General features: G+C 41.4%; 1 protein-coding gene across 1 annotated transcript; it reads right to left on the reverse strand.

The window, feature by feature from the left end:
- Positions 1–788: 788 nt before the first annotated feature.
- LOC111219567 (wings apart-like protein homolog) lies at positions 789–25,954 on the reverse strand. Its single transcript, XM_022742286.1, has 19 exons — positions 25,450–25,954; positions 20,688–21,435; positions 18,197–18,558; positions 15,893–16,017; positions 11,419–11,514; positions 10,994–11,164; positions 10,750–10,886; positions 10,482–10,593; positions 9,678–9,923; positions 9,049–9,160; positions 8,859–8,956; positions 8,032–8,108; positions 4,702–4,838; positions 4,386–4,501; positions 4,098–4,271; positions 2,973–3,189; positions 2,771–2,859; positions 2,076–2,171; positions 789–907 (listed from the first exon to the last, which is right to left on the reverse strand). The coding sequence occupies exons 1-19, from the start codon at positions 25,934–25,936 to the stop codon at positions 842–844; spliced, it is 3,666 nt and encodes a 1,221-aa protein (XP_022598007.1). The 5' UTR covers positions 25,937–25,954; the 3' UTR covers positions 789–841.
- Between the last annotated feature and the right edge of the window lie 503 nt (positions 25,955–26,457).

Raw genomic sequence — 26,457 nt, forward strand, 5'->3', positions numbered from 1 at the left:
GTCTTTGCTCTTTGGCTAGAAACAATCAATACTTTTGATTTCTCAGCCTCAAACTGTCTCCTTCTGACAGAGTCGAGAGGTCAAAGCAGCAAAAAGAGAAGAAGAAGAAGAAGAAGTATACAGCACGAAAGAAACAAGGTGGTCGGAAATGAGCCGAGGTCGTCGGTTTCAAAGGAAAGAAGGAAAGTCATTATTTTAGAGAGCAGTTTTTTTAACCACTTGAGTTGTTTTGGTGATTATGAGCTCCAGAGGGCTGCGGGGTGCGAGGCTTTGATGACAGGCTGGAGAAAATGACGGCTTCGCTCCAATCTGTCACTGATCGATACAAAGGATGGCTGTTTTCACAAGAGAGGGGGAGGTGTGAAGAAAAAAACACATCCTTCTGAGGAACTTATACAAATAGAAGAAGGGCAACATAAAAATAAAACACCTAAGTGGACTTTTATCTTTCAAGTAAAATAAAATATGATCACAGCTGGTGGGAGGGTGGGAGGTGTTGATGTTCCGAGGTCATCCTGCCTCATAAAGTGACAATAAATTTACGTTCAGGTGAAGTCAAATTGGCGGAAATTCATTGAGTTATCATGTTGATGGAGTTTCCATCACTGCAACCTTAAAAAAAACAAAAAACAGTGGACTGTTCCTTTAACTGGAGGATGATGAGGAGGTCTGATCACAACACGAAGAGCAGGAAGGTGATGATGAATGAAGATGTGTGCGTTATAAGAAATGCCTGTTTCCAGCAGTGAACTTAATCTGAGGTGATGATGATGATGGTCATGGTGTGTGTGTGTCTGTGTGTGTGTGTGTGTGTGTGTATGTGTATGAGACAGGCTTCTCTCTAGCAGTGCTCCAGATAGTCAATGATCCGGGAGATGGACTTCTGTCCTGTGGTGCCGACGTCACACTGCAGAGAGAGAGGGAGGAGAGGTCAGTTACCCCACACACACCCACACACACACACACACACACACACACACCTGTGTTGAGGACTCATAATATTCAGTGATCATCACACTGTTCAATAATCATAATTAACTGATTCATTCACTCCCTAACGTTGATTAATTAATGAATCATAACTATAATTTATTCCACCACAATTAATCTCCTCATTATGTCATTAACAAAGTGATTTTTAATGATGTTTATTTTAACTAGCGTGTCTAATTATTTTGTTTATTTATTCAATAATTATCATTTCCATTACCTTGCTGGTATATTTACAGTTAAAATTAAATTAAGTTAAATTCATGAAACACTCATTAAAACTGCAAACTAAGTGCAATTTAATACACACCAGTCGGGTGTATAAGAAATAAAAAAGAAAGAAAGAAATGTTATCCATCTAATTTCTTGGCTTCCTAAGGTACATTGTTTGTTAGGCCATCTGCTCAACATTTCCTCTAACAACTGTTTCATTATTTCTACAGTTGTGCTCATCATCAGTGCTTCAAAATATTGTGGAACATTAGATTTCAAGTTTTCACTTGAAACAATGATTTGACATTTCTGTGAGAAAATGCTGAATTTGCTGACTAAACTTTATCTAATCATTGTTCATCTTTTTCTTTATTAACAGATGTATGACTCAAATTTCCTCAAGGTTATGAAAGTTTTCCCAGTTTAGATATGAGACTTGGGTTTGTCATTGCCTCTCCTACCCACTGGGACTTTTTCAGTTGTATTTGCATCATAAAAGTAACTGACGGCAGTTGAAAAGCTTCACAGAAACTGTAAAGCATCATTTTCAAAAATATTGACTGTGTTTCCACCCTGGAAACTGTGATGGAAGAAATGTTGGGACTGTTAATCACTAAGACATCTCATGGACAGTGGGGTCCTAAAGTCTGAGACCACTTTCCCACTGACATGAATGGCTGTGGCTATTAAATAACGACAGTCGAACAAGCATTATTTTCAATATTCAATAGCCACACATCGCTCTAGTTTCTTTTTTTCAAGTTATTACACACAGTGTTTGTCTTTTTGAGCATTTACACATCTTTTTAAACAGTTTTATAAGAAGCTGCTGAACACACACATAAGGCTGGATTATAAAAGCTGGGACTCACAGTGAGGTTCATGAAGTTGAGGAACTTTTTCAGCATTTCTGTCATGATGGAGAAATCTCCTTTAGGCAGGTTCTCTCTCACAGTAGTCACATTCAACTGGTGAGAAAAGAGAAGGAGGCAGAGAGTGAGTCAAAAACATGATGATGATGAAGACATCAAATCAAAATGAGATCTTGATTTCTTCATTTTTCACAGCTAAACCCTGATAATTATGAGAGGATACTATATCGCTGCATATCTTAGGTTATATGTGCGCATGTCTGCAGGTGTGTTTCCTTTCAAATGTAGATGAAATCTAAACTTAAGACAGCAATAGTTGTATTTTGGTGTGAATTAGATGTTTGTATTAAAGGAGTGAAAATCCCAAAATATTGATTGGGATTTTAGTCCACGGAGGGTTGAAGTAATACTGATGGAAAACCAATGCACATGTTTTTCAATTTGGACAGACCTGCTCTGTTGGCTGCTTGTGCTGAACCTCATAGCAAATGAACTTGAAGTGAAAAATTGTGCAGTTTTAGGTGAGACATAAAAAATGTCCCTAACAGACCAAACATCAGCTCTCAGCAGAGAAAATGCTGGACTACAATCAACACACTGTTCATACATTGGTGCATCACAGCTACAGTATATCTACCATCTGTCTTATTGTGCAGGTGAATATTTGTGTCCATGAGAGTGTGTGTGAGACTCACCGGGCTCCCCTGACAGAGGCAGCCCAGCAGCAGTGCTGTGTAGGAGGCCACGATGCTGTCCTCCATGTGCTTCCCTGCATGCTGCAGAGCTGAGAGGAGGAAGAGGAAGATGATGATGATGAGGAAACATTCATGGATAATTTTATATCTTAAAATGAACAAAATGCCAGAAATAAAAATCAGGATCTGGTTGTATTTGTACCTTTGTTGAGGTCCAGCTCCTCGTCTTCCTCATCTTGCGCCTTCTTCTTGCTGTCATCCTGTTTATCCACGTTGTTGTCGTTGGCAACCCACTGAATCTCCCCGCCCGTCTCCTGCCACTCCCCGCTCTGGTCCAGTGCAGGCTTTGGCGCCTCCTTGATGAGGTCATCAGTCTGCGCCTCAGCCAGGACAGCGGCTCGTTCCCGCTGGAGGAACAGCTGAGGAGGATGAACAAGTAGACAGTTCACTAAAGCCTCAATGGTTAGCTAAGCTTGTGTAGCAGGTTAGCATTCAGCAGCATGTAATTAACTGCATAATTCAGAGTTCCTTGCAAGATCACTAATTACTAATCTGTTGAAATCCTTTTAAATCCTGTACACAGGTGGAACCAACTTCCTCGTGATCTTAAACTTCAAATGTCCAACCTAAATGTGTTTAAATGTTGCTGAGACAACACTTTGAATTGCCTCTGTGTTTGAGAGGTGCTATACATATAAATGTACAGCATCATTTTCTGCCATGACCTTAAAACTCACTTCAGTGAACAACTCTACTCTCTCAGTTTCAGACTGAGATGACACAATGAATCATTTCTACCTCTCATCTGGTTTCTTAGTCCCTGTTACTGTGTGTCGTCACGCTGCTGTTGCACATTCTCCTGTTGACCTCATTGGAAGTCAGTCTGGATAAGAGCATCAGCCAAATCTGATTAGATGGGATGATTCGATTTTAATGAAGCTTTGATGGTGCTCACGGGAAACTGAGCTGCCGCAGCAGCAAAGAAAACACAGACGAGACAAATTGTGAGCATTGGGTCTGATAGGTTTAGAGTCTGAAATGTAAATGTGATCATCTTAAAATATTCCTCAAACAGCACCTGCTTGTGCTTCAGTGAACAGTGCAGTGGGAAGAGAGGTACTGTAGGAAGCACTTGTCTAGTGAAGATGTGACTTTAGGCTCAAGGAACATGTGTTGGGCTATTTTTCACTGTATTCTGACTTTTCTTTTTTTGTCTCAACAGAATCAGCAGATTAATCGATCATGAGCAGATAAGACAGACAGACAGACAGACAGACAAGTAGATATTAACCGCGGCCCTAGTCTGCTGCTTCTTCCTGTGCTGTACCTGTACGAGTGCAGCGATGGCGCTCAGCGGGCCGGTGCTGGTGATGTCCTGGTGCTGAGGGTTGAGCAGGACGGTGGAGTCGCAGGGACCCTGACCTCCCTCCATCTCCATCTCCATTAGACAGTACCTGTTCCTGGCACTGTACTCCACCAGATTGATCAACAAGCCCAGACCCTGAACACCACACACACAAACATACACACAGAGTCAAAGTTATGAATTTATCCTCTTCCCTGTCACTAATGTGCCAGTCATTTCAACTCCTGACGGTTTGTCTGAGTCACTCACCAGCACACGTATGTCGAACCTCTGCTCCTGTGGAAGATACTGAGGGACTCTGAGTACACAGTTCAGAGCTGTCACTATTAAATCCTCCTGTTCTCCTGTCTTCGTACTGCCCCACTCTGCACACACACAGGTTAACACATGAGGACGAACTGTTATCAAGCACAGGTCAGCTGTTTGTAATGACTCAACAACCCACTCAAATGAACCAACCTTTCAGTTTCCAGTTAAACTCTGCTACAAAACATGTTTATGGGGAAAATTCAGCTGCAGTAAAGTGTGAGTTATCTTCTTCTAGTGTGTGCGTGTGCGTGCTAACCATTGTCGTGCGTCAGGTTGAGCAGGACTCCTATGATGGCTCTCATACAGTTCTCTACTGCTTTCCCCACCACAGCTCCGTCTGAGTTCACCTCCCTGCTGTAACGCTGGATCATCTCCTCACACCTCCTCAATGCCCTGAGGGTGGGTAGGGGGTGAGGAGGGGGTTGGAAAAGGGAGGACAGTTAAAAACAACTTTCTGTATTAAACATGTTTCCGGCCTGTCTGGCTCAAAGAGATGCACACAGACGACATGAAAAACAAGATGGAGGATCCAAATAACTTTTTAATGGAACTTTTTTCACTTTTATTCATCGTAGCATTCCTGTGGATTCACCGTTTTAACAGAAGAGAAGGAAAACTAATTTTAGTCTCTCCTTCATCATCAACACAAACTGAATTCACATCCAGACGTCATCTGGATCTGGATCTCCTTAACTACTCCATCATAAAACAGAGCAGCATTCACAGACAGATGTGTCCACGAGCTAACACGCACACAAGCGCACACTCTCTGTCACACACACACTCACTCACACACTCACACACACACACACACACACACACGACACAACACACACACACACCACCACACACACACACACACACACACACACACACACACACACACACACACACCAACACCACACACACCAACCAACAACACACACAGCACAACAGAGGCCGGCTGCAGCAGCAGAAGGGCCAAAGCAGGTCAGCAGCCTGATGTAAATAACTAGATTAAATTTAATGACAGTGGTGACTGAACACAGAGCAGAAAACAGAGTCTGAAGAACAGGACAGACTGAGGATGATGAAGGAAATAAAAGAAGGAAAAAAAAAAAGGGAGAAGAGGAGACAGTGTCAGTAGAAAACGAAATGTGGCTAAACGAAATGTGGCTACGGAGGGCAACAGTAAGACAGGATGTGATGACAGACAGGGAGAGGGATAGGAGAGTCCATAAAGCAACAGTATTAGTTTTCTTTCTGTTCTTCACGTTGAAGTTCATGAGCCAAACTTCCACTGCAGCTAAGACAGGATTAACAGATGCAACTAGAAAAAGAAAGTAAAAGATATTATTGTGTCTATAAAGAAGAAACTCTGGTTCCTGCCAAGACCCAGAAGAGGATGGTCAATAAGCAATAGGACTTTTTGTGTGTGTGTGTGTGTGTGTGTGTGTGTGTGTGTGTGTGTGTGTGTGTGAGTGTGTGTGCGCTGGGCGGTTTGGGAGTTTATTGAATTAGTCCTGCAGACAGCTGAAACAGTCAGAGAGACAGAAGGGTGAGTTTGGGTTGAAACAATGAGGGTGGGGTGTATACTGTAACAAAGAGGAGACAACAGAGGATAGAAAGACAAAGAAACAGTGAAGTCGTGTGAAAGAGGAAGAAATGAAAAACTGGAAAAAGAGGGAAAAGAGAAGTGTATGACAGAGGAAGAAGATCTGGACTCTACACAAGCAAAGATTACATGAAAACACAGCTTCAGTGCGTGCGTGTGTGTGTGTGTGTGTGTGTGTGTGTGTGTGTGTGTGTGTACAGAGTTTAGGTGGCAGGGCTCGCTCGCTCTCTGGCTCACCCTATGGTTTGGGGGGTTAATCGAGTTAAGTGAGAGGACAGCTGAATGCTCAGACTGAGGCCTGTGTCACCCACTGAAACAGCAGCTCTTTGTTGACCCATTCAGCCTTCATCCTCACCCTCATCCTCACCCCCCCACACTCGCTGCAGACGTTCTGTAGGGGGCGAAGGTCCGGTCACACAGAGGGTGAAGGAGGAGGAGCGAGAAGGTAAATTAATTCAGCGCCAAGTTGTTTGACTGATACTGTTTTTTTTTAGGCCGATATATTTGAGAGATATCAGTTTTTAACATTTACCATGGACGTAAACACCATAAAATGTGGTTAATAAAGGATTGTGACCAAGATATGTAAACTTGCTAGTGCTCTCTCAGTGATTCTCTCAGCGTGTGGCTGATCAAGAGCATCAATGTGCAATTTCTCTCTCTCACTTTATCTTTCACAGGGTCCATTAAATGACATTTAAACTTCAGTACTGTTTAATCCCATTCCTGCTGGCAACACAAGTCCCCCAAAGCTGAGTAGCGTTCAATCCAGTCCAACCCTGGTAGAGAGGAAGGTCAGCTAACACAGGCTGACTTGTGTAACTGTGCTGGTCTGAATGGTGTTTAACAACCTAATTTTCACTTGAAACACTGGAATTATATATACATCTATAATAAAATAAAATAAATAAAAATAAACAAATAAAGATTATTATTAATATTATTTTTAAGGACATACATTTTAACCAGAGCAAATGAAAGCAAATGAGCTTATATGAGAGATATAATTCACTGTTACAGATTTTTGGACTCTGCACCTGGACAAGAATGGGGTGTGTGTATTTAAATAATACTTTAATATACAGTACATTTTTTCTTTATAATTATTCAATGATCTTGACAATAAGCTGTCAAAGTAGCTCCTGTGAGCTCCACAGTGTGTGGAAAGTTATGATTTATGTGTAAATTAATGGTAAGAATGAATGTTTTTTTCTAAAACAGAAACATAAAATAATCCAGATTTGACAAAAATCGACTGTATCAGATCAGTTTAAAACAAAAACACCAATATGTGTCTGAAACACTCGAGGGCAGAGACAAGGCAGAAAAAAAGAGCAAAGTCAGGTCATTTCCACAGTGGACTGAGCACTCCCTCTGCTGATGCTCTGCCAGTGAAGGGGGCCAAGCTCAGGGGTCAGAGGTCACTGCTATGACTGACAGGATGTCACAACCAGGAAATTGAACAACAAAACCCTGATAATGATACGCATAATAACCATCAGGCATACTGAGTCAGACTGACACACGCGCGCACACACAGACACACACACACACACACAGATGGGGTCTGTATAGTACAGTTGTTCAGCTGAGTCAATCTGTGTTTGTGAAGAATTCAATTCAACATGGATGGTCTGGATTTAAGACACTTAATGTTCAGTGTCAAGATATTTGTCAATTTTCAAAAAAAACAAAAAAACAATTCAAAGTTTCCTCAGTTTTCACTTTGACAATCATCAACAGATATCCTCCAATGAAAAGGTTTCACAAGAGAAGCCAAAAGAAGAAGAAAAAGAAGGTAAAAAGATTCCGAGGAGGAAGAAGAAAGTTATGCAGACTTGGCTATAATACATTCAAATTTAAGGTCTGGAGTATCTCAGCACCGCAGTGTTGATCAGATCTAAAGTCAATTGAAAAAAAATCCGTGACACTGCATCCTGTCAGGCGGGAGCCAGAGTCATTCCATGTTCCACAAGTAAGAGGTTTACTCACTTTGCAGAGGAGACGATGAGTGACGAGTCTTTATAGGCAATCAAGTAGCTCTGGTTCTCTGGGTTGTGGACTGTGACCTGTATGTACACACACACACACACACACACACACACACACACACACACACACACACACACACACACACAGTAAAATATCAACTGTTTTCCACCGTTTTCCACTGGGCAGTAGTGTCACTAGTCATTTTTGGCAGCAACATAAGCTTTAAAGGAATCTCCTGCTACTGTCTTATGAAGAGTTTTATTATCATGATGGTTGCTGCAGATGGTTTGAGTCCTAATCTGCAGGTTTATGTTGGTTGTGGATGGGGACAGGGGGTCCAAAACATTGTACCTGACCTAAAACAACCCTGTAACTTATCAACCTGCACCTAAATCTCAGATGGACCTCTCCATTTGAAAATAGAAGAGACAGATCTCTACACAAACAGTCCCAGAGGAAGACGGTCATAATTCTAAAACTTTAACAAGGTTTTCCACAAGACTCATTTCACAGTTCCAACTTAAATCCCATCTGCAGATGTCTGAACCATTAGTGTTCCACTAAACTTTGATGGCCTGGACAGGTTACAGAACATATGTTATTGTTTATCCAATGTTTTTGTTGTCAAATCAATATGTTTTTGTCTTGATTGCCTTTTTGGATCCTGTTATTCCAGTTAAATCTTTCTCTTATTCATACAGACTCGAAAACATAAAGCTGGACCTGACTCAGAACTAACGTAAACTCCAAAGTCTGGACTTGTCCGTGGCCAGGGGCAGGTCTGCTTTACAGATTTCCCTAAGCCCTGTAGTCTATGCTGTACTTACACTCTCCAGCACCCGTAAACACCTCTCAGCTCCCCACAGAGACGACCCCAGCTTCTCCTTCTCATCCTCCTGGTTTAAGTTATCAACACACTCTTTCACTGAGGAGACAGAAATGAAAACACAGTCACAATCCTGATGCATCATGATCAGTTATTTTGAGTCAATACAACTTCTTTATAATATGTTGAACCTTTATCTACTATATGGTCCAGTCCTCCCAGTAGCCGGAGTTCCTCTTTGAACCAGTCTCCTGCTCGCTTTGAGGTCAGGGACAGTAACGTCTCCATAGCTAAATGACCCGTCTACAGGGAGAGAGGAGGGACAAAAAGAGGCGTACAATCAGTCAAGAGTCAGCACACACCTCCACTGTCTGACGAATCACTTCACACTTTGAAACAGGTAACATCTCATGCTGTAATGTTTCACACATTCATGTTATTTTGTGATGTATGGTGATTTTTCTGGTCCATTTCCTGTGGGTGTGGAAATTGGTTGATATATTTCCCCTTGGTATAAAATGGCGTCTTCTCTCTCTGATTGTGAAAGACTGAAACCAATCCCTGGTATTTACTTTAGATATTCTAGATCAGAAAACATCTTCAGCTCCAGTGGAGCTCCTAGAAATATCTTGACACATGTGGGCGTCTGTGAGTCACGCCAACTGAAGAGCTGCTTAAAAGAATATCATCAGTCAGAGGTTTCAGTGGAAAGGTCCAACAACAAACCAGTTTCAAAAATGATCCAGTGTGATGAATATTCACACAAAAACCAGCAGAATTTGTTTTTGGTTAAAGTAGGACAACTATGAGTTTTCTGTACCGTTATGTTCTGTAGGTCCAGGTGCTTGTTGTGCACGGTGTCACAGAGCTTCCTGATCTTCTCCTTCATCTTGGCGATTTCCCTGGCGCTGAACTGAGTGGTGGAGTCTGTCACAGCCCCACCCCCCTGGTCCTGGTCCATTTCCAGCAGCCGGATCATCAGGTCCAGACAGGACCGGTCCAGATCCATGTTCAAGCGGTCTCTACTCAGAATGTACATCAGAGATGCCGTACACAGAGCCAGGTTCTGCCGAGATGAGAGAGAGAAAGAATTTACCATAAAATTTCACTCTGAAAATTGATTTGTCTCAAAGCAAAATGCACTTCCTCAAACTAACATATATACCCACACAAGCTTCTATTTCAAAAAGAGTTTGAATTTTAACAATACTGTCACTTAATCTCAGTATATCTAATAATTTTTCTATTATTTTTCTAGTTATATTTTTCTAGTATTATAGTACATACGATGGGAAAGATTTTTAAATGATGAAATGAAGACACCGAACTTGCCTCAGCTATAGGCCCATTAATCTGCCTGCAAATTGTGTTAACCTTTAAATGATTTTCTCAAACGTCATGACCCCAGACACCAAGTGTCAGGTGACCACAGATAGCGTAAAAATACCCTCCAACTCCTGTCATCTCCTAACAGGGTCCAAACTCTTTCCATTTTAACAGTCATCATTAATTGAGATAAAATATAAATATAATGTTGACATTACAAATCTTCTTGTTGTAATTTTCACAGTTTCCATCTGGAGCAAAGTGAACTGCTGGTGTGCTTGATGTATCTGATCCTTACCGGGTGCTGTGGGGCGTCGTTGAGTGTTTTGAAGACCTGAGCCACCTTCCCTCGGGCTCTTAGGTGCATCCTAAAGCTGGGCATGGCACAGCGTGTAGCCAGGCTGATCACACTGGAGAAACAATACAGACACACACGGTGTGAGCTAAGGGTGAAAGGAATGTTTTGACATTTATGTTTTATTCAAGTATATCAGAGAGGTAAAGTAAGCTCGGACAGCAGCAGAGCACTGAGAGGGTGCTGTGAGGGCGTGACAGCGGGTTCATACCTAAGGCATCGTGTGTTGAGAGGTTGTCCGCTCTTCAGACCAGTAGCCAGATACTCAAAGTCATCAGTGAACTCCTGGTTCTCTCCAAACTCAACCACATCGTTGAAGTGTTTTACATGTTGGACTACTGTATACAGCTGGAGAACACAGGGGCCACGATGAATGAGTGGAACATCGCCATTAATACCTTTTTAAAATATTTTTACATCTTTAGCATGAAGTAGATGAACATTTTTTTGTGTACCTCTTTGTGCTCTTTGCGGCATTTAAGTGTGGTGACAGTCTCCTGGTAGGGATCTGTGGGAAAAGTGACACACTTGGTGACCTTGGGAGGAGGAGGCGGAGCCTTGAAAACACCATCATCCTTCTTAGCGTCAGAGGGCTCCTTACTGGGTCCACCAGCTGAGACTGTGGCCTGGAAAGATGGAAAGACAGTTGATATGAAACACATTTTTTTTTAATGCATTTCTTGATATATACAGGGTTATATATGGAACCCTAATACTGTTTTGGTACGGATCAAGATAAAATGTCTGGCCAGATTCATAACTTTGATAATTTGCATCAATTTTGATTAATTTGAAAGTCTCTGTGTGTGTGTGTGTGTGTGTGTGTGTGTGTGTGTGTGTGTGTGTGTGTGTGTGTGTGTGTGTGTGTGTGTGTATTTACAGGAGCCATCTGTGATCGTGAGAAGAAAGGTGGAGGGGGCTCCTCTTCACTCTCCAGCGTCCAATGCCTGGCGTTGTACACTGCTTTGGTGGGAGACTGTAACATGAACAGACACAAAACTGTCTACTACTACCGTCAAAACTGCCCCACCTTTGAAACTATAAGAGGGATCTACATGGTGGTGAAATAGTAGGGATTTTGGCAGAGAAGATTGTACTGTATAAATAAAATATGATCGGACTTGTTTCCATTTTCACACTTTTATTCCACACCAGCCTTTTTTCATTTGCCATCAATATCAAAGTTAACAAATAAAGGACAAAAATCTCACACTTTAGTAATTTCACATAAACATGACAGGAATGAGAAGTGCACAGATGACCAGCAGCAGAAACTGGGATGTAGATTAAAAAAAGTAGTGAGGAAAAAGAGGAGAGAGAGAGAAAAGAGGTGAAAGAAAACAAAGAAGTGTACAAAGAAGGGAAAACAGGAAAACTGGCTGGATGCACATTAAACTGGTGAGAGTCAGCCAGCACTAATCAAACAGCAGGATACACACACACTTACAACAAGCACACACACACACCCTCCCACACTACCATCCTCCCTCATCCTTTCATCCTTGGCTCAACTCCTGTCTTCTTCATATATTTTTGCCAAACCTGTGGTTTGTGGTTGCCGGGGCATTCATAATGAAAAACAAAAGAGAGAAGGAGAGAAGGAAAGGACAGAGAGAGGGGAATGAGGGAAGAAAGAGAGAGCTGGCTGTTGAGGGAGGTGGGGTGGGATTTTTTTTATTTTTTATTTTTTTGGGGGGTGGGGGGGTGGGGGGGTGCAGTGTGCACACCGCAGGGTTAATAAGCTGAGACAAAAGGGGAGTTTGGAGATGAGCTTTGCTGTTCTGGAACACACCGATTTAAAATCTCCTGCAGTAATCTGAATGACACAGACGGACACCTACCCCACCCGCCCTGCCCACTTGTCACTAAGCAGCATGGGAGAGATGAGAGTGAGGGGAGAAGGTGGGCGAGTGTGGCCCATGTTCCTGCTGTGACCCACAAAACAAAAAACAAAAAACAAAAAAAAAAACCCAGAAAGACACACTGTGCATTAACAGAAAACTGCCTCCTCGTTAGTCACAACAGCACAAGCTTGGGAATGGGCAGTGAATTTACTCTAATCATTTCCCATTCCATTATTGATTTTACTTATCAATAAAATTATTAATCAGCTGCTTTTAGATGCACTGCCGGTTGGAAAAAGAACAACCAATTGTGTTTTGAACCAAGGGAAGCCTATGTTATAAACTGGGGTGTGGAAAAAAAACTAGTGCATCTGCATCAGACAGGAAAACTGACCAAAAGACACAATAAAAGTTGCATTGTGGGGAGTGTAGGATCCAGTTTTTTTACAGGTTGATCCATACTACAGACCAAAAATTAGGATATTTTGTCCTATGCTGCTTCACTGCTTTAATCTGTCACTTACAGTATAATATATACAGTGCCTGATTCACATCTGCAAACATGATGAACACATGAATAATGAATAGAAAGTCTTTTTCTTCCCTTTCCTTGTGGGACTACAGAAAAATATTAATAGTACAACAGTGTAGGGAACCACAGTGGAACTCTGGAGTCAATGTTAGGGATGCAATAACTGTTTGTCCCATCCAAAAAAGAAAAAAAAAAAATCCAAATAAACCCTACACCATCTCCTAAATATGGATGAGTCCATCCACGAGCTGTCATTATGGTAACATCTAATATCTCCCAGCATCCTCAGGGGAATAACCTAACAGCACTCCTACTTCGCCAATGCCACAGACTCACAATTTACTGTAATTGAGGCAGAGTTTTGACGACTGCTCCGGGGGCTGGTCACTTCCAAGGGCTATTGTTTTTATAATGAACTCAACTCGGGTCTCGCTCCCAATAATGTTCACTGAAGATGGGGAGAGAGCGAGCCAGAATGTACAGTGTTAGAGAGAGACAGAAAGTATAATAGAACAAGGAGGGAGGAGGACGCAGTAGAGAGCATAATTCAAGAGGTAAAAAGTAAAGACAAGCTGGTCAAGAGGAAGCGATGGAGACAGGGAGAATACATTACTCGACAGAGAGGGAGAGAAGTTATTGTCAGAGTCAGGGCATGAAACTGGAGAACAAGAGAGTACATTAAGTACATTATTATGCTCCTATGGGCAATGTGTCTGCTAATACTCTTACTGCTGGTCTGCAATGGGCACACACAGAGGAAATTAACTTTATACTTTGGCACTTCAAAAGTTCCCTGAAGGTGCCGAGAGAGAACTTCACAACAAAGTTATCTCTGCCTCTGCAAAAGTTTCAGATGACAGGAGAGCGTGAAACACAGTTTGCTTACAGGGGCGCTATTTAAGACGAGATGTTATTTAAGCTGATGTTGCTTTTTCAAAATACTTTCTGCATGTTCTTTTTTTTTTTTTTTTGCTGCATTGCATTGTTTTTCTGTACCAGGTCTTACTTGTCTGAACCAGTAAAACCAGCTGAAGTTTCGTTAATATTTCTGCAACAACGACTCAACTTCCTGTTTGAAATTGACCCATACAAAAGGACACATACACTTGTTATGGTGGTTGCTTCGGGTTCGTTGTGATTTGTTGTAGCACTTCTGGTGCATTAAAAGGGGAGGTTATGGATTACCTCCTCTCTGAGGGAATTAATTTACAAAATATACCAACACAGCTTATATTAGGTGGGTTAGAAATGTAGTTTTAGTAGAATTTGGTTAATTCTTTAGACTGACGATTATAATTATCATTCTAGATGTGAATGAGCCTGAAGCTCAATGTGATTCTATGAAAACCCTCTCAACCAAAGAGCATTTATTTGCAAAATGATTATTTTCTTTCCGATGCAAAAACCTATTATTACAGACTGCAATGCAAACACCAGAGGCAGTGGTGTGTGTTAATGACGATGTTCCAGGCAATCCTGACCCCCTCTGAAATAAAACTAATTTGAATTCTGAAATTTGTCTTGCTGATTACAACTGCACCAGTATCACTTTTTCCAACAAAGTTAAAATACTGCAAACTAAAGAGAACACATTCAACAAGCAGCTGAGAGGAAGAGAGGCCTCGCAGAGCTTGTTCTGACAAAACTGGCAAACTACAGAAATTGGACTGGGTCTAATTAACAACACTTGTACAGCAAAACAAGAGTAAAATCAAATCATCAGTTCAATCAAAGTTTTTTTTCACGGCTTTAACTGCAGAAAGATTCATGTAACGCTGACGATTCATATACAGTAAACATGAGTTACTTAAGACTTCCATTTCCACTGGTCTGAATTGATTACAGTGATCTGTGTCTGCTATAAAAAGACTGAATCCATCCCCTCATCCATCCACGAATAAACCAGAGCTGAACTCTCCTGCTCTGCCCACACACACACACACACACACACACACACACACACACACACACACACACACACACACACACACACACACACACACACACACAGCCTACTGAGTCATACTGAGTGTAGGTGGACAGTCCCATCCCCACAGGTACATGCAGTTAGGGATTACAATATTTCAGTTGAGTGCTTCACATGCATAGAATGACCCACATGCGCATTTATTTTTATCTTTTTATAAGTCAAAGTGAATTCTGATACTCATTATGCTTCAGTCAGAAGTCAAGTTTAAATTTTATGTTTTCTATCAAATTTGGCCTTTGTGTTTAGAGTAATTCATCTAAACACTAAACAGAATACAGGTGATTTTACCAAGGGAGACAAAATGCTTGAACACACAAATAAGAGATCTTCTGTTGAAAGGACAGTAACATCTAAGAACCCCCACACCCCCACAAAGTTGACCACCAAACCTGTAGGAAATGCTGAGTGTTATTCATACAACTGTAAATTTAAACTTGAAAATTATATCGGGCAACTGAATGACTGTTTTGTTTACTTCTCTCTAGGAATACTTGAAATGTGTCTATATCCACCTTTTCACTATCAATTATTTTGCACACTGCAACTTGTTTTTTGAGATTGAAGTGTGTTAAAACCTGGCAACTATTACGCAATAACATTTTGGGTTACCAATAATAACACTGAAAAATCTAACAGTATCCTGATATTTTTGTATATTTTTCTTACTGTCAACAAATCCATTAAAAAGACCAAAACCAACCATATGTTCATCTGCCTCCAAACCCACTGGCAAGATATAAACCTCCTTTTTTTCTTCTTTTTTTACAGCTGGCCACTGTAGTTTTCAGCAAATGTTTCTTAAACACGAGATTGTGCATTTGCTGGGGACTATTTTCAGCAGCGGACTAATCCAGATTCGGTGATCTCATAAGTATTTAGCGCAGCAAGGCGGTGTATGAGGGACTGATTCAAAATAAACAGCAGTGTGTCATTCATGAAGTGTGTTTGGCTTCGCAGTGATGTGGCTAAGCGTGATGCTGTGTCTGACCTTCTTGTGTGCACTGAAGATCCTCCGTAAGGTGTCTGGGTTCTTCTCAGCTGCTTTTCCCAGAGGTGGCCTCCTTGGGGCCCTGGCCACCACCCTGAAGTCCTCCTCTGAGAAGTCCAGGACATCTGTAGACAAAACACACAGACACCATCAGTGAGACTTTAAAACCAAAACATACTCTGTTCATTACATCCTGAATGAGACAGAAGTGACCTGAAATGACAGTGACTGTGTCTTTATTAAGTTCTGCTGTGTGGTCAGGGTTTTCAGTGCTTCTCCTGTGGCCTCAGTCAGACCAGATAAACACCACACTCTGACACTTCACAGTGATTGGCTGCTGAGGATGAGCTCAGATGAGAGGAGGACGACACAGGGTTTGTTAGTGTTGTTAGGGCATCATGTCCTCAGAGTGTGTGGGAGGATGGGTTCATGATGTGTGCTGGTATGGGGGTAGAAGCAAAGTACTGCATCTTAGTGCTGGTGTGGGGCCTTCGTGTTTACATGTACATATAAACATTACACAAAGAAAATAACATCTAATCTTATCTGAGGATAGAAATGCAGACACACTAGTAGCCCTGTTCCACAAAACTCTGGACCCTGTCAGACGTGGGTTGAGCATTGGAGTAAATGGCCCGTCTTTCAACATCTGCAAATAACTACAATTATTAAACTCAATTATTCAATTTAGATCTGTAATCACCTTCTGCTGGCTGAAAAGAGACATTACATTTTTGAGTGGCAGTCTAATCAATGATGACAGTTTGTCACCCAAAAATGAAATGAGCTGCATAAAAAAAAAATTAAAGTGAGTCTCTTGAAGTTTGACATGACACAGATCATTTCCTTCAACTCCCTCACCTGATCTTGTTAAACTACAAGACTAAGTCAAAACCTAACACATGGCTGGGCCACACTGTATTTGCATCCTGCCTAGTATCAGCTGGTTTCAGCTCTTTATCCGTTTGTTTCTCTCCTCCTCCCTGTGCTAACATATACAGTATTTTAATACAGCTGGATTCCCTATAAGCTGTTCCATGTTTTTCTGTTGACAGACCATGGAACGAGTATGAAGTAGTGACTGAAACGCGGCCCATTAAGACTAGATGTTAACCAGCAGTCACTTCTAAGCTGCTGCTGCTGCTGCTAAAATCCTGATTTTATAACCAGGACTCAGCTACTGTGCTGTCAGAAGTGAGGAGGTGTGCCTGCAGATGGAAAGCCCGACCTCGTGGGGCAATACTGGCGACTGTCTTCAACAGAAAGCAGCTAAGGTTTATCCAAAAGGTTGCTAGATTTAGATTAGAAACATTGGCTCATCTGGTGACAATTGTGCTAAATTGGCAGCAGTGTTTGTTTGTGCCATGTCATTTCGAAAGAGCAACAACCACTTGTCCAGCCGATCAATGGTGTAACTTCATCACTCAGTCAGTCCGCGACATTCCGCTGGTGTGGTCCAACCAAAATATACACTTCTCCCAGGGTTGAACAGTGATGTAACAGAGTAACGGCTCTTTTCACTCACAAACATCGTTGACAGAGTACAGACGTCAGATTGTAGCACACTATCCAGACAACAGCTGAAGTGCAATTATAACCCTTGACGAATTACATTAATTAGCTACAGCTGATATAATCAATGTCATTTGAACTAATGAAAGAGACAGCCTGTACTGGCTCTTTGCTTATAAAAAAAGAGGGAGGAGATAAAGGTTTGATATGAGAATAGTTAGTGTCGGAAGGGAGCAAATACAGGTATTCTGCATAATGGAAACCAGGTCCAAAGTAGAACTGGTTATCTAAACCCTACTCTAATTTGTCTACTTGTTACTCTACTAGTTGTCTACTAGTTGTGTTACTCTTGGCTGAGGTTCAGTGTGTGTTGTGCTCTTCACTTTGAATTGACAGAATCCTCCACCACTGACCAGAAAACTAATTACATGGTAACATGAACTCCTCAGGAACTAAAATAATTTCAGTTAATGTCAGTCCTTATCATTAAATTGACAACGCCATGAGGAGCTAAACACAAACTCTGAGCTTCTTCTGCCTCCAGACTGAGCAAAGTAAATGAGCAACTGTGATGCTGAGAGGTTTGAAAAGCATTTTCATTCAAAGAGATTATTAAATACGATTTCATTACAGATAAATTTATACTGCTGTCATTAAGACAGAGTGAAACGCATGCTGTAGCGGATCTGAATGAAAAAATGTGATCTTATTCATAAGTAACCAAAACCTCCCTGAAGCCTGCTCCCTGTTTCTTTAGGCTACTACAGGTAGAGAGTGCGAGTGTGTTCTAACCTTCTCGTATCCTGCTCTCCTGCCTCTCAGAGTTCTTCTTGTTCTCCCTAGCTGCCGGTCTTTCACGACTCTCCAGCCTCTCGAAGGGATCCGGCGGGTCATAGGCTGGTGTTTCTTCTATGGTAACCACTGGGGTTGCCTTGGTGACGGCAGCTTTCTTGGCCCTCCTCCTCTCTTTAGAGCTGTCGTCGTCAGAACCATCACTATCGCTCATGTCGTCAAAGCCAAAGTATTTAATTTTGTAACTGGATCGGCTGTCTGTGTTGTCAGAGCTGTTCTCCTCCTGATGGGTATCTGTGTCTTCAAAACCAAACAGCTCCAGCTTACTGTCCTTCTTTGACTTGGTCTGGGTCTGCCTGAACCTGCGGAGAGGACACGTATACAATCAAAACATTGTTTACATGCTGTAGTCAGGAAAAAGGCAAAGTCAGACCTTTTTATGAATTTCAAAAATGAATAAGAATCAGCTCAAAAAACGAGGCAGTCAGGTAGCATCCTTGAGGCTTTCCATTTCTTGGTTTCCAACTTCAGGCTCAAACTTTGTCCAACATTAGCGGACATAAAAGAGCAACCTACCAAATTTTTATTAACTCTATGCTGTTTAGGAAACAAATCGATTAATTTCCATCAAGTTAATGAAAGCAAACTTATTTAATTTAGAATTTTGTTTCAGAAAAAAATCCTGTGACCGTAAGGAACGATTTTTCATTGGCAGAAAAGTAAAAGTAAATAGTAAATACATAAAATGGGTGAAATGAAAACAGTGTATCTGTGTGCCAAAAAATGACTTTATAGTCAACTTTTTCATGCCACTTGCTTCACTGACTTTTCCCTTTCCATACAGTTTCTCTGTTAATCTAGTTGGACAGAAGTTTTGAAATCAGACAGGAAGCAATGGTAAATCTTTTGAATTCTTAAAATTGCCAGGTACCCTCTTTTATTATCCCTTAAGTAGCTTTAAGGGAGTTACAATCATGTGATTCCAAACCATGTGACACTAGCATATAATGTATTTTCCAGCTCTTTATTGAAGCTATATTATGTTTTCCACTGAGTGAAATAATCAAACCCAAGACAGCTTTTTATGGCTGCACCATTCCAAATGGAAATATTCCAGATGTTTTGTGCATAATTGTAGATGCAGTTCCAAAAAAATTCAGCCTGATATATTTTTTATCTTTGGAAACTCCAGTAGAGGTGTTGTGTGATGTTCTGTTGGTTGAACCTACTCAACAACAAAAAAATTAAACAAATTAATTACAAATAACAGACAAGTTATTCATCAGTTGTGAAAATAATCTCACTGCCAGGTCCATTTAGCAGCACATGTCTATGTTGCAGTCTTTAAATTCATTTTTCCCCTCATCAATCTACACTCCATACACCTCATAATGACAAAGCCAAAAAAGAGAACTTTAGACTTTTGCTACACTTGAAATTCAGCTCAGGTACCTCCAATTTCTCTCTTCATCATCTTTGAAATGTCTCTACACCTTGATAAATTCAATTGATTCGACAAGATTTGGAAAGGCACAGTCCTTTCTATATAAGGTCTCACAGCTGACAATGCAGATCAGAGCAAAAACCAAGCCATGAGGTGGAAGGAACAGCCTGCACAGCTCAGAGACAGGACTGTGTCGCGGTACAGATCTGGGGAAGGCTACAAAAAAGGCTCCCAAAAGCACAGTGGCCTCCATAATTCTGAAATGGAAGAAGTTTGAAACAACCAGGATTCTTCCTACAGCTGGCTGTGCAGCCAAACTAAGCAATCAGGGAGAAGCGCCATGGTAAAAGAGGTCACCAAGAACCCGATGGTCAGTCTGGATGAACAGCATTCCACCAATCTGGGCTTTATGGCAGAGTGGCCAGACAGAAACTCTCCTCAGTGAAGGTTTGTAATAAAGCACCTCAAGGACTCTCACCGTTCACCACCTGCTCAACACCGTCACAACAGTGAAACATGGTGGTGGCAGCATCAGACTGTCTGGGTGTTTTTCAGTGACAGGGACAAAGGACCCTGGTCAGGGTTGAGGGAAAGATGAATGTAGCAACGTACAGACATATTCTTAATGAAGAAAATGCAGAAAATCTCCAAGTCCAGGTGTGCAAAACTAAGGACTGAGTAAAGGGTTTGAATATTTATGCAATATTTCAGTTTTTCCTTTTTACTAAATGTAATAAAATGTTAAACTTCTCTTTTTTTCTTTGTCATTATGTGGTATTGAGTGTGGACTGATGAGGGAAAAAAATTTAGGATTTTAGCATGAGACTACAACATAAACATACTTTGAACCTCAACTTTGATCAGGTACATCATTTAGCATTTAGCAAGACTGTGCAGGAGTAAGAAGTCTTCTACCTCTGTTAGAGTTATGCTGCTATCGCATTCAAGTGTGCAGAGATGTTTTTTTCAGTTATTCGACAACATTTAACAAAAACTCCCCAAAGCGTTTGAGAAAAGTAGCAGTTCTACTTGTTCATGTTGTCCTACCTCGTGTTTTGTTGCTCCGTCTTCTTCCGCTGCCATCCCGCCTCTCCCAGCTCTGTTGTACTGCCAGACCCGGCACTACTGCTACCACTAGAGGGTGCTGCATCACTGCTAAACTCCTCCACCACTCGGTCCTGGATTGTGACATTACACATTGACACGGACGAGGGGTGCAGCACTGTGTAGTCCCTCGTCCTGCCCCGTCCCCCTCCACTACCTGTTGTCTTATTACTGCTGTCAGATGAGGGTTTGGGGAGATCTGCACCAAAAACTGTGCTGGCAAAGCCACTGGAGTCCTGCGCTTTGCCAGAGCCCTGTTTGTTAGGCCTCCTGTACGTCCGACAGTTAGAGTTTCTAACAAGTGATGAGGAAGAGGATGTCTGGGAGTAGTCTGATGTCTCGACAAGGAAGTCCGAGTCGCCCCCGAGGTCCTCACTCTCGCTGGGGCTCTGGAGCCGTGGGGGAGAGGGCGGCTTCTGATGCCGGGTCTGCCCCAGGTCAAAGCTGCCAGTGGTGACACCTGCTGTAGCCCAGGAGAGTGTGGGGGCGGGGTTACGAGGTTCCTGGCTGGGTGAGGGCGGACGGAGACCCATGATAGCATCCCAGGAGTCGTAGGTGGACTCTGCCTTGGACCCTGTCTTCAGGGTGGTTGTCTGCGCCAGGGGCTTCTTGTCGCTCTCAGAAGCATTTTGGTACCATGAGTAGCTGTGCTGGTTCTCCAGTAATGATAGGGAACTCTGCTGGGACTTTCCTGTGGAAAAGGAAGAGAAAACTGATTCAGAATCAATACTAATAACTACCTTAAACTGATGGCACTGATTTTTATGAAGTTAATTTAAATATTAATTGTTTATTTAGCTCCAGCTATAGTATTACAGGTATTTTAATGTCAACTAGGACTGCAGCTAATTTTGTTTAAAAATCGAGGCATCTGTTGATAATTCTTTTGATTAACTGATAAACTGTTTGGTCTATAAAATGTCAGAGTAAAGGGGAGAAACCATCACAAGTTTCCAGAACCCGACAGCCCAAAACTCAAAGACATTCAATTAATAATGACATAAAAATGGCGAAAACCAGCAAATCCTCATATTTCAGAAGCAGGAACCACAGAATATTTGATAAATCTACCAATCAATTAACTGATATATTATTTCAGCACTAATGTCAACACTCTGTATTCTCTGGACCTGACTTTTAAAATCATTAAGATAGTGATGCATCGCAACCTGCAAAAATGCTATCTACTGCATCAGTGAAACAACACTGTGCCCACAATTTGGCTTCTAGTTAACATCATCATCTGCTCAGCAGAAAGGTGGTGAACATAATGACTGCACCATTTCAAAATGCAACTTTACAACTGAAAACAGGTCACACACACACACACACCTGGAACTTCTAACTGCCAACTCATTTGCCAGTTGACGTATTTCTTGAAGAAAATCAAAAGCGTCTGGACCTACTTGCCAAGTCAACATGGAGACTCTGGTTATTAGCACCCCCTGGTCGTTTCTGCCTTCACAGATTACTAACAGGTAACAATATTGAACTCTTAACTCTGAGCAAAGAAAGGAAATTGCTTCACAGTGTAACATCAAAGAATATCTCTATCTGTTCTGTAAACGAGCTGTGGTTTGTTTTGGTTTTTTTTTTTGAAGGCTGTGTTGTTGGAGCGCAAGTGCGAGCAAAACTAAAAAAGTGGGCCATTTCACTTCTTCTCTCTCTTCTGACCTTATTTGAGAAAAAGAAAAACTTGCAAACAATAAAACATCAGCTGCTCCAGAGCATCAGCCACAGCAAAAGAAAAGGGGACTGGCCTTTATGCCGAATGCTCTGACCATGTAACTGTAGGTAAATGGATACGGCGCAATACTCATACAAGACCATAGAGTGCCTTGACCCTCCATGTTGTAACCTTCCTTTGAGAAGTGTAATCCTGAATACACTCCAAAACAGCCACAGACACACATACATGTGCAGATGGCAGAATCTACCCCAGCCCAAAGCTGGAAGTACAATTTGGGCTCAACTCTGCCCCATTAACTCCAGTGTCAATCCCCCCAACAACTACAAACCTCTCAGCAACAGAGGTTAAAGGCAGACCTTCTGAGTATCCGAGCATCTTGTTAATTGAATTTTCATTGCACATGTAAACATCATATCCTGTTTACAGAATTTCATAAGATTATTTTGAGGAACCAAAATCTTGGGTCATGATGACACAAAAATTGTGCCAATTAATGATGATTAGTGATTAATTCATTGCAGATGGACCAACCTGGATAACACTCAGACACACAGAGGTGAGATGAAAATCTGCCACACTGCTCATGATAATAAGAGAAGATTCATACAAGTGAGAAAATGATCACAACATGGTGATTTGAAGCCATTTGTTAAATCCAATCCAATGTGAACTATTTTAAAAAATTCAATAAATAAACCTTGTTTTCAATTTTCCTATTAAAGGGCAAATAAAAATACCAGAGTCTGAGGGGTGACACTTCAGCAACCTGCAACCATTTTGCCAGCCTTAGTGATCACACTGTACAGTTCCTACATGACTGAGTATAATATGTGAATCTGATAAAGTGAATTGAAAGTTCGGTGTGTCACCATAGTTTGAACTTCAACAGAATTGTTTCTAAGCATGGTTCAAGAAAACTCAGTTTTTCAAAAATAAAGCTGTAAGTTGCACCTATCACATTTATGAGTAGTAAAATAATTTAGATTTTTCTGCTTTAAAAACATAAATGACAACAGACTGGTCCATAAACAGTCGGAAACAATTTAATGATTAAGTATTTTCTTATACTGAACATGAGAAAAAAAAAATATATATAGGAATAAAAAAAAAGCTGTTCAAAGGCTCCTTTCAAACAGCTGCTGCTGTTTGAAAGGAGCCCTGATGCAGGCTGACATATCATTAACTACAATTGCTGGCTTCTGTTTATTTTGTGTTACTCCATGTTCCTTTCACTCACAACATTGTGCATTAGGAAATGACAACAGTGTTTTAAAGGATGACAGTGAGGTGGTTTTCTTTGCAGCTGGCGTACGGAGAGCAAACAAGCGATGTACTGCATCAGAAAGGAATCAGGCTTTAGCCAATCAATTGAAAATGACTGGATTGGCCTCCGTCCCAATCCTGTGGATTTGCTAAGGGCATTCATTAATGCAGAACATGGTATCAGTTTGATCAGTCTGATCGAATTAACTGAGGACATCATTTACAATTTTAGATTTTGAAACACAAATTCAGATTTACCAGAAGACAACTCATCTTAATATTGTCTGGCACAGGAGTTGTACATTGAATATCCACAAGTGACAAGGATTCAATGTAAAATGACTTTTATCTGAAGCCTGTAAGATAAACTCATTGCTCAATTAAGTCTCAATAAAAATCTAAAATCCAATTATGTCTCTACAGTTTGCGGACTTAAAATTCTGACAGAGTTCAGTGGAACAGATTTTTAATTTTATTTTCTGTTGTATCCGAGTAAAATAAACACGTCTCATAACCTTCTTGAATACAAATATCACTCAGTCAGCTCTACAGGCAGATTTTCTCAAGTGTTATTTGGTCAAGGATTCTGTCATATGTACTCAGTCAACATCACCAGTCTTAGTGTGCAGATAACAAGACTGTTGATGGCAGTGTTGCAGCTGAACTTCGGTGTCGCACTGACTTCCCTTCAACATGGCTTAATGTCCTAACACAGTGGAAACGTTGCTCTGAGCCGAAGTGCTCACTGAGATACAGCTTGTTGTTGGGAGTCAGTTGGAGTGCCTCGCGTCTCTGGCAGGTGGCCAGCAGCGGCCACAGAAAGCTGAGGACAAGTCAAGCTGAAAGTGACGACACTGACAGTGACCGGCTGTGAGAGGATGAACAACAAAACTGATTTCTCCGATGCTGTTCTGTCAAATATGAAATCACTGAGATGTAAAATTGAAGTCCCTGACAAAAACCACTTATGGAAACCGCAAGCATTCACACAAAGACAAATGCAAAGTCCACAGGAGTATTTAGTTTTACAGAGGTCACCGAGTTTTTACACTTTGTCATCTGAAGACCCAGAATTTGTTTAGCGTCTATGAGCCATCAGATTCCATCACAAGCTGGAACGCTTCACCCCCTCATAGGATTTTTGTATTGTGCCAAAAGTAATGTGTGTGGTTACCATGCTCCTCAGGATGCTGCTAGACTGAACCATCATATCTGCCCATCTATGTTTGTTTTCATTCCATTTGAATCAAAATCAGAACTCATGGCGCACTCCTCCTGGCCAGATGTGTCTCCATTTTGACACTAAAAAAATCAGAGAAGCTAAACTTTCTATAGCTGATGGAAGCCTTCAGTCAAAGAGCACCACAGTTGGCTTCTGTTTAGTCAACAGCTTCAAGGAGACATTTTTACTACCGCCAATAAATCAAAAACATTCAAAAACAAACTGAGCAACATTTAGAACATCAAATTCCTGCCCATTCATGGAAAATCTTGTGACCACACTGTAGAATATTATTACAAACAGGAGATCTGGAGTTTTAATGTGAAAGGACAATGGCTATCATAATGACTTCACTTAGTCATTCACTGTTCGTTTTTCTATCAATCTAAAGTGGATATCTTTGAGTTTTTAGACTAAACAATTAATTAAAATAATGTAATCAATAGATTGATCAATAAAATTCTTTATGTACAAATGCAGTCGTACTCCAAATCTAACCAAACTTAAAGGTTTCAAACTCCATGCATTACCTATGTTAGTGCTGCTGCTGTTGAAGAACCGAGCTGTGTCCTCCACCACCCTGGGTTGGTTCCTGTCACCGGCCAGCCATGACGCACCTCGGGCGGATGCAAAAGTGTGGGATGCTCCCTGGAGGCTGGACCTGCTCCCGGTGTCCAGAGAAACACCCGGCCTTTCTGCCTGGGGAGGCTCTGCTGATGCTGGCTTGGCAGGCGACGACTTACTGCCACTCCGAGACGACACCGGCTTGGATTCCTCATCACTGTCGAACCCAAACGGATCCTCCAAGCCATCTCCAGATGGACGGGGCCTCTTGTACACCCCCAGGACAGAGTCGTTCTTGGGAGCACCGGTGCGCTTGGAGCCCACCTTGGCCTTGTAGGTGGTGTCACCCCATTTGGTACTAAGGGTGCCTCTCTTAGTGGACAGAACCTCATCAAACTTGGACGTGCCCTCTCCTCCCTTGCGACTGTAGGTTTTACCAAATCTGGATGTCATTGTTGCATCTGGGTCATATTCTCTGAGACAAGAAGAAGAGATAGCAGAAAGAAAGGTACATCATTTAGGAGCTGACAAGAATATATTTCATCATCATGAATGTGATTCTTCAACTTAACCCTTTTTACAGTTTTAACAATAGATTTTGTTTGTATTTAAGTTTAGAAACTGAACAGCAGTAGCCAGTGTCAGTGATGTTTAATGATCAGATGATAAATACTTGCAGTATCATGGACTTAAATCTTAATCCACAAAATGACGGCCTCTTTATGTTTTTTTTTCGCTACAAACATGTAAATCCGTTTAGTTTATATCATTGTGTCATTGTTAATTACTTTCCAATCCTGTTTGTATAGAACATGCGTAGCTAGGTGTGAAAATTACTAGCTAACAGCTTGAGTACTTCTCAGCCAGCTGGTTTGACAAAACAAGGCTAATATTAGCTTGGCAGCGAGCTAATGGTGCTAAGTGACTGCTATCAGCAATGGTAGGATGCTAGCAGACAAATTAATGCAAACAAC

This window comes from Seriola dumerili, unplaced genomic scaffold, assembly GCF_002260705.1.
Source record: "Seriola dumerili isolate Sdu_G_001 unplaced genomic scaffold, Sdu_1.0 BDQW01000068.1, whole genome shotgun sequence".
NCBI classification, from domain to species: domain Eukaryota; kingdom Metazoa; phylum Chordata; class Actinopteri; order Carangiformes; family Carangidae; genus Seriola; species Seriola dumerili.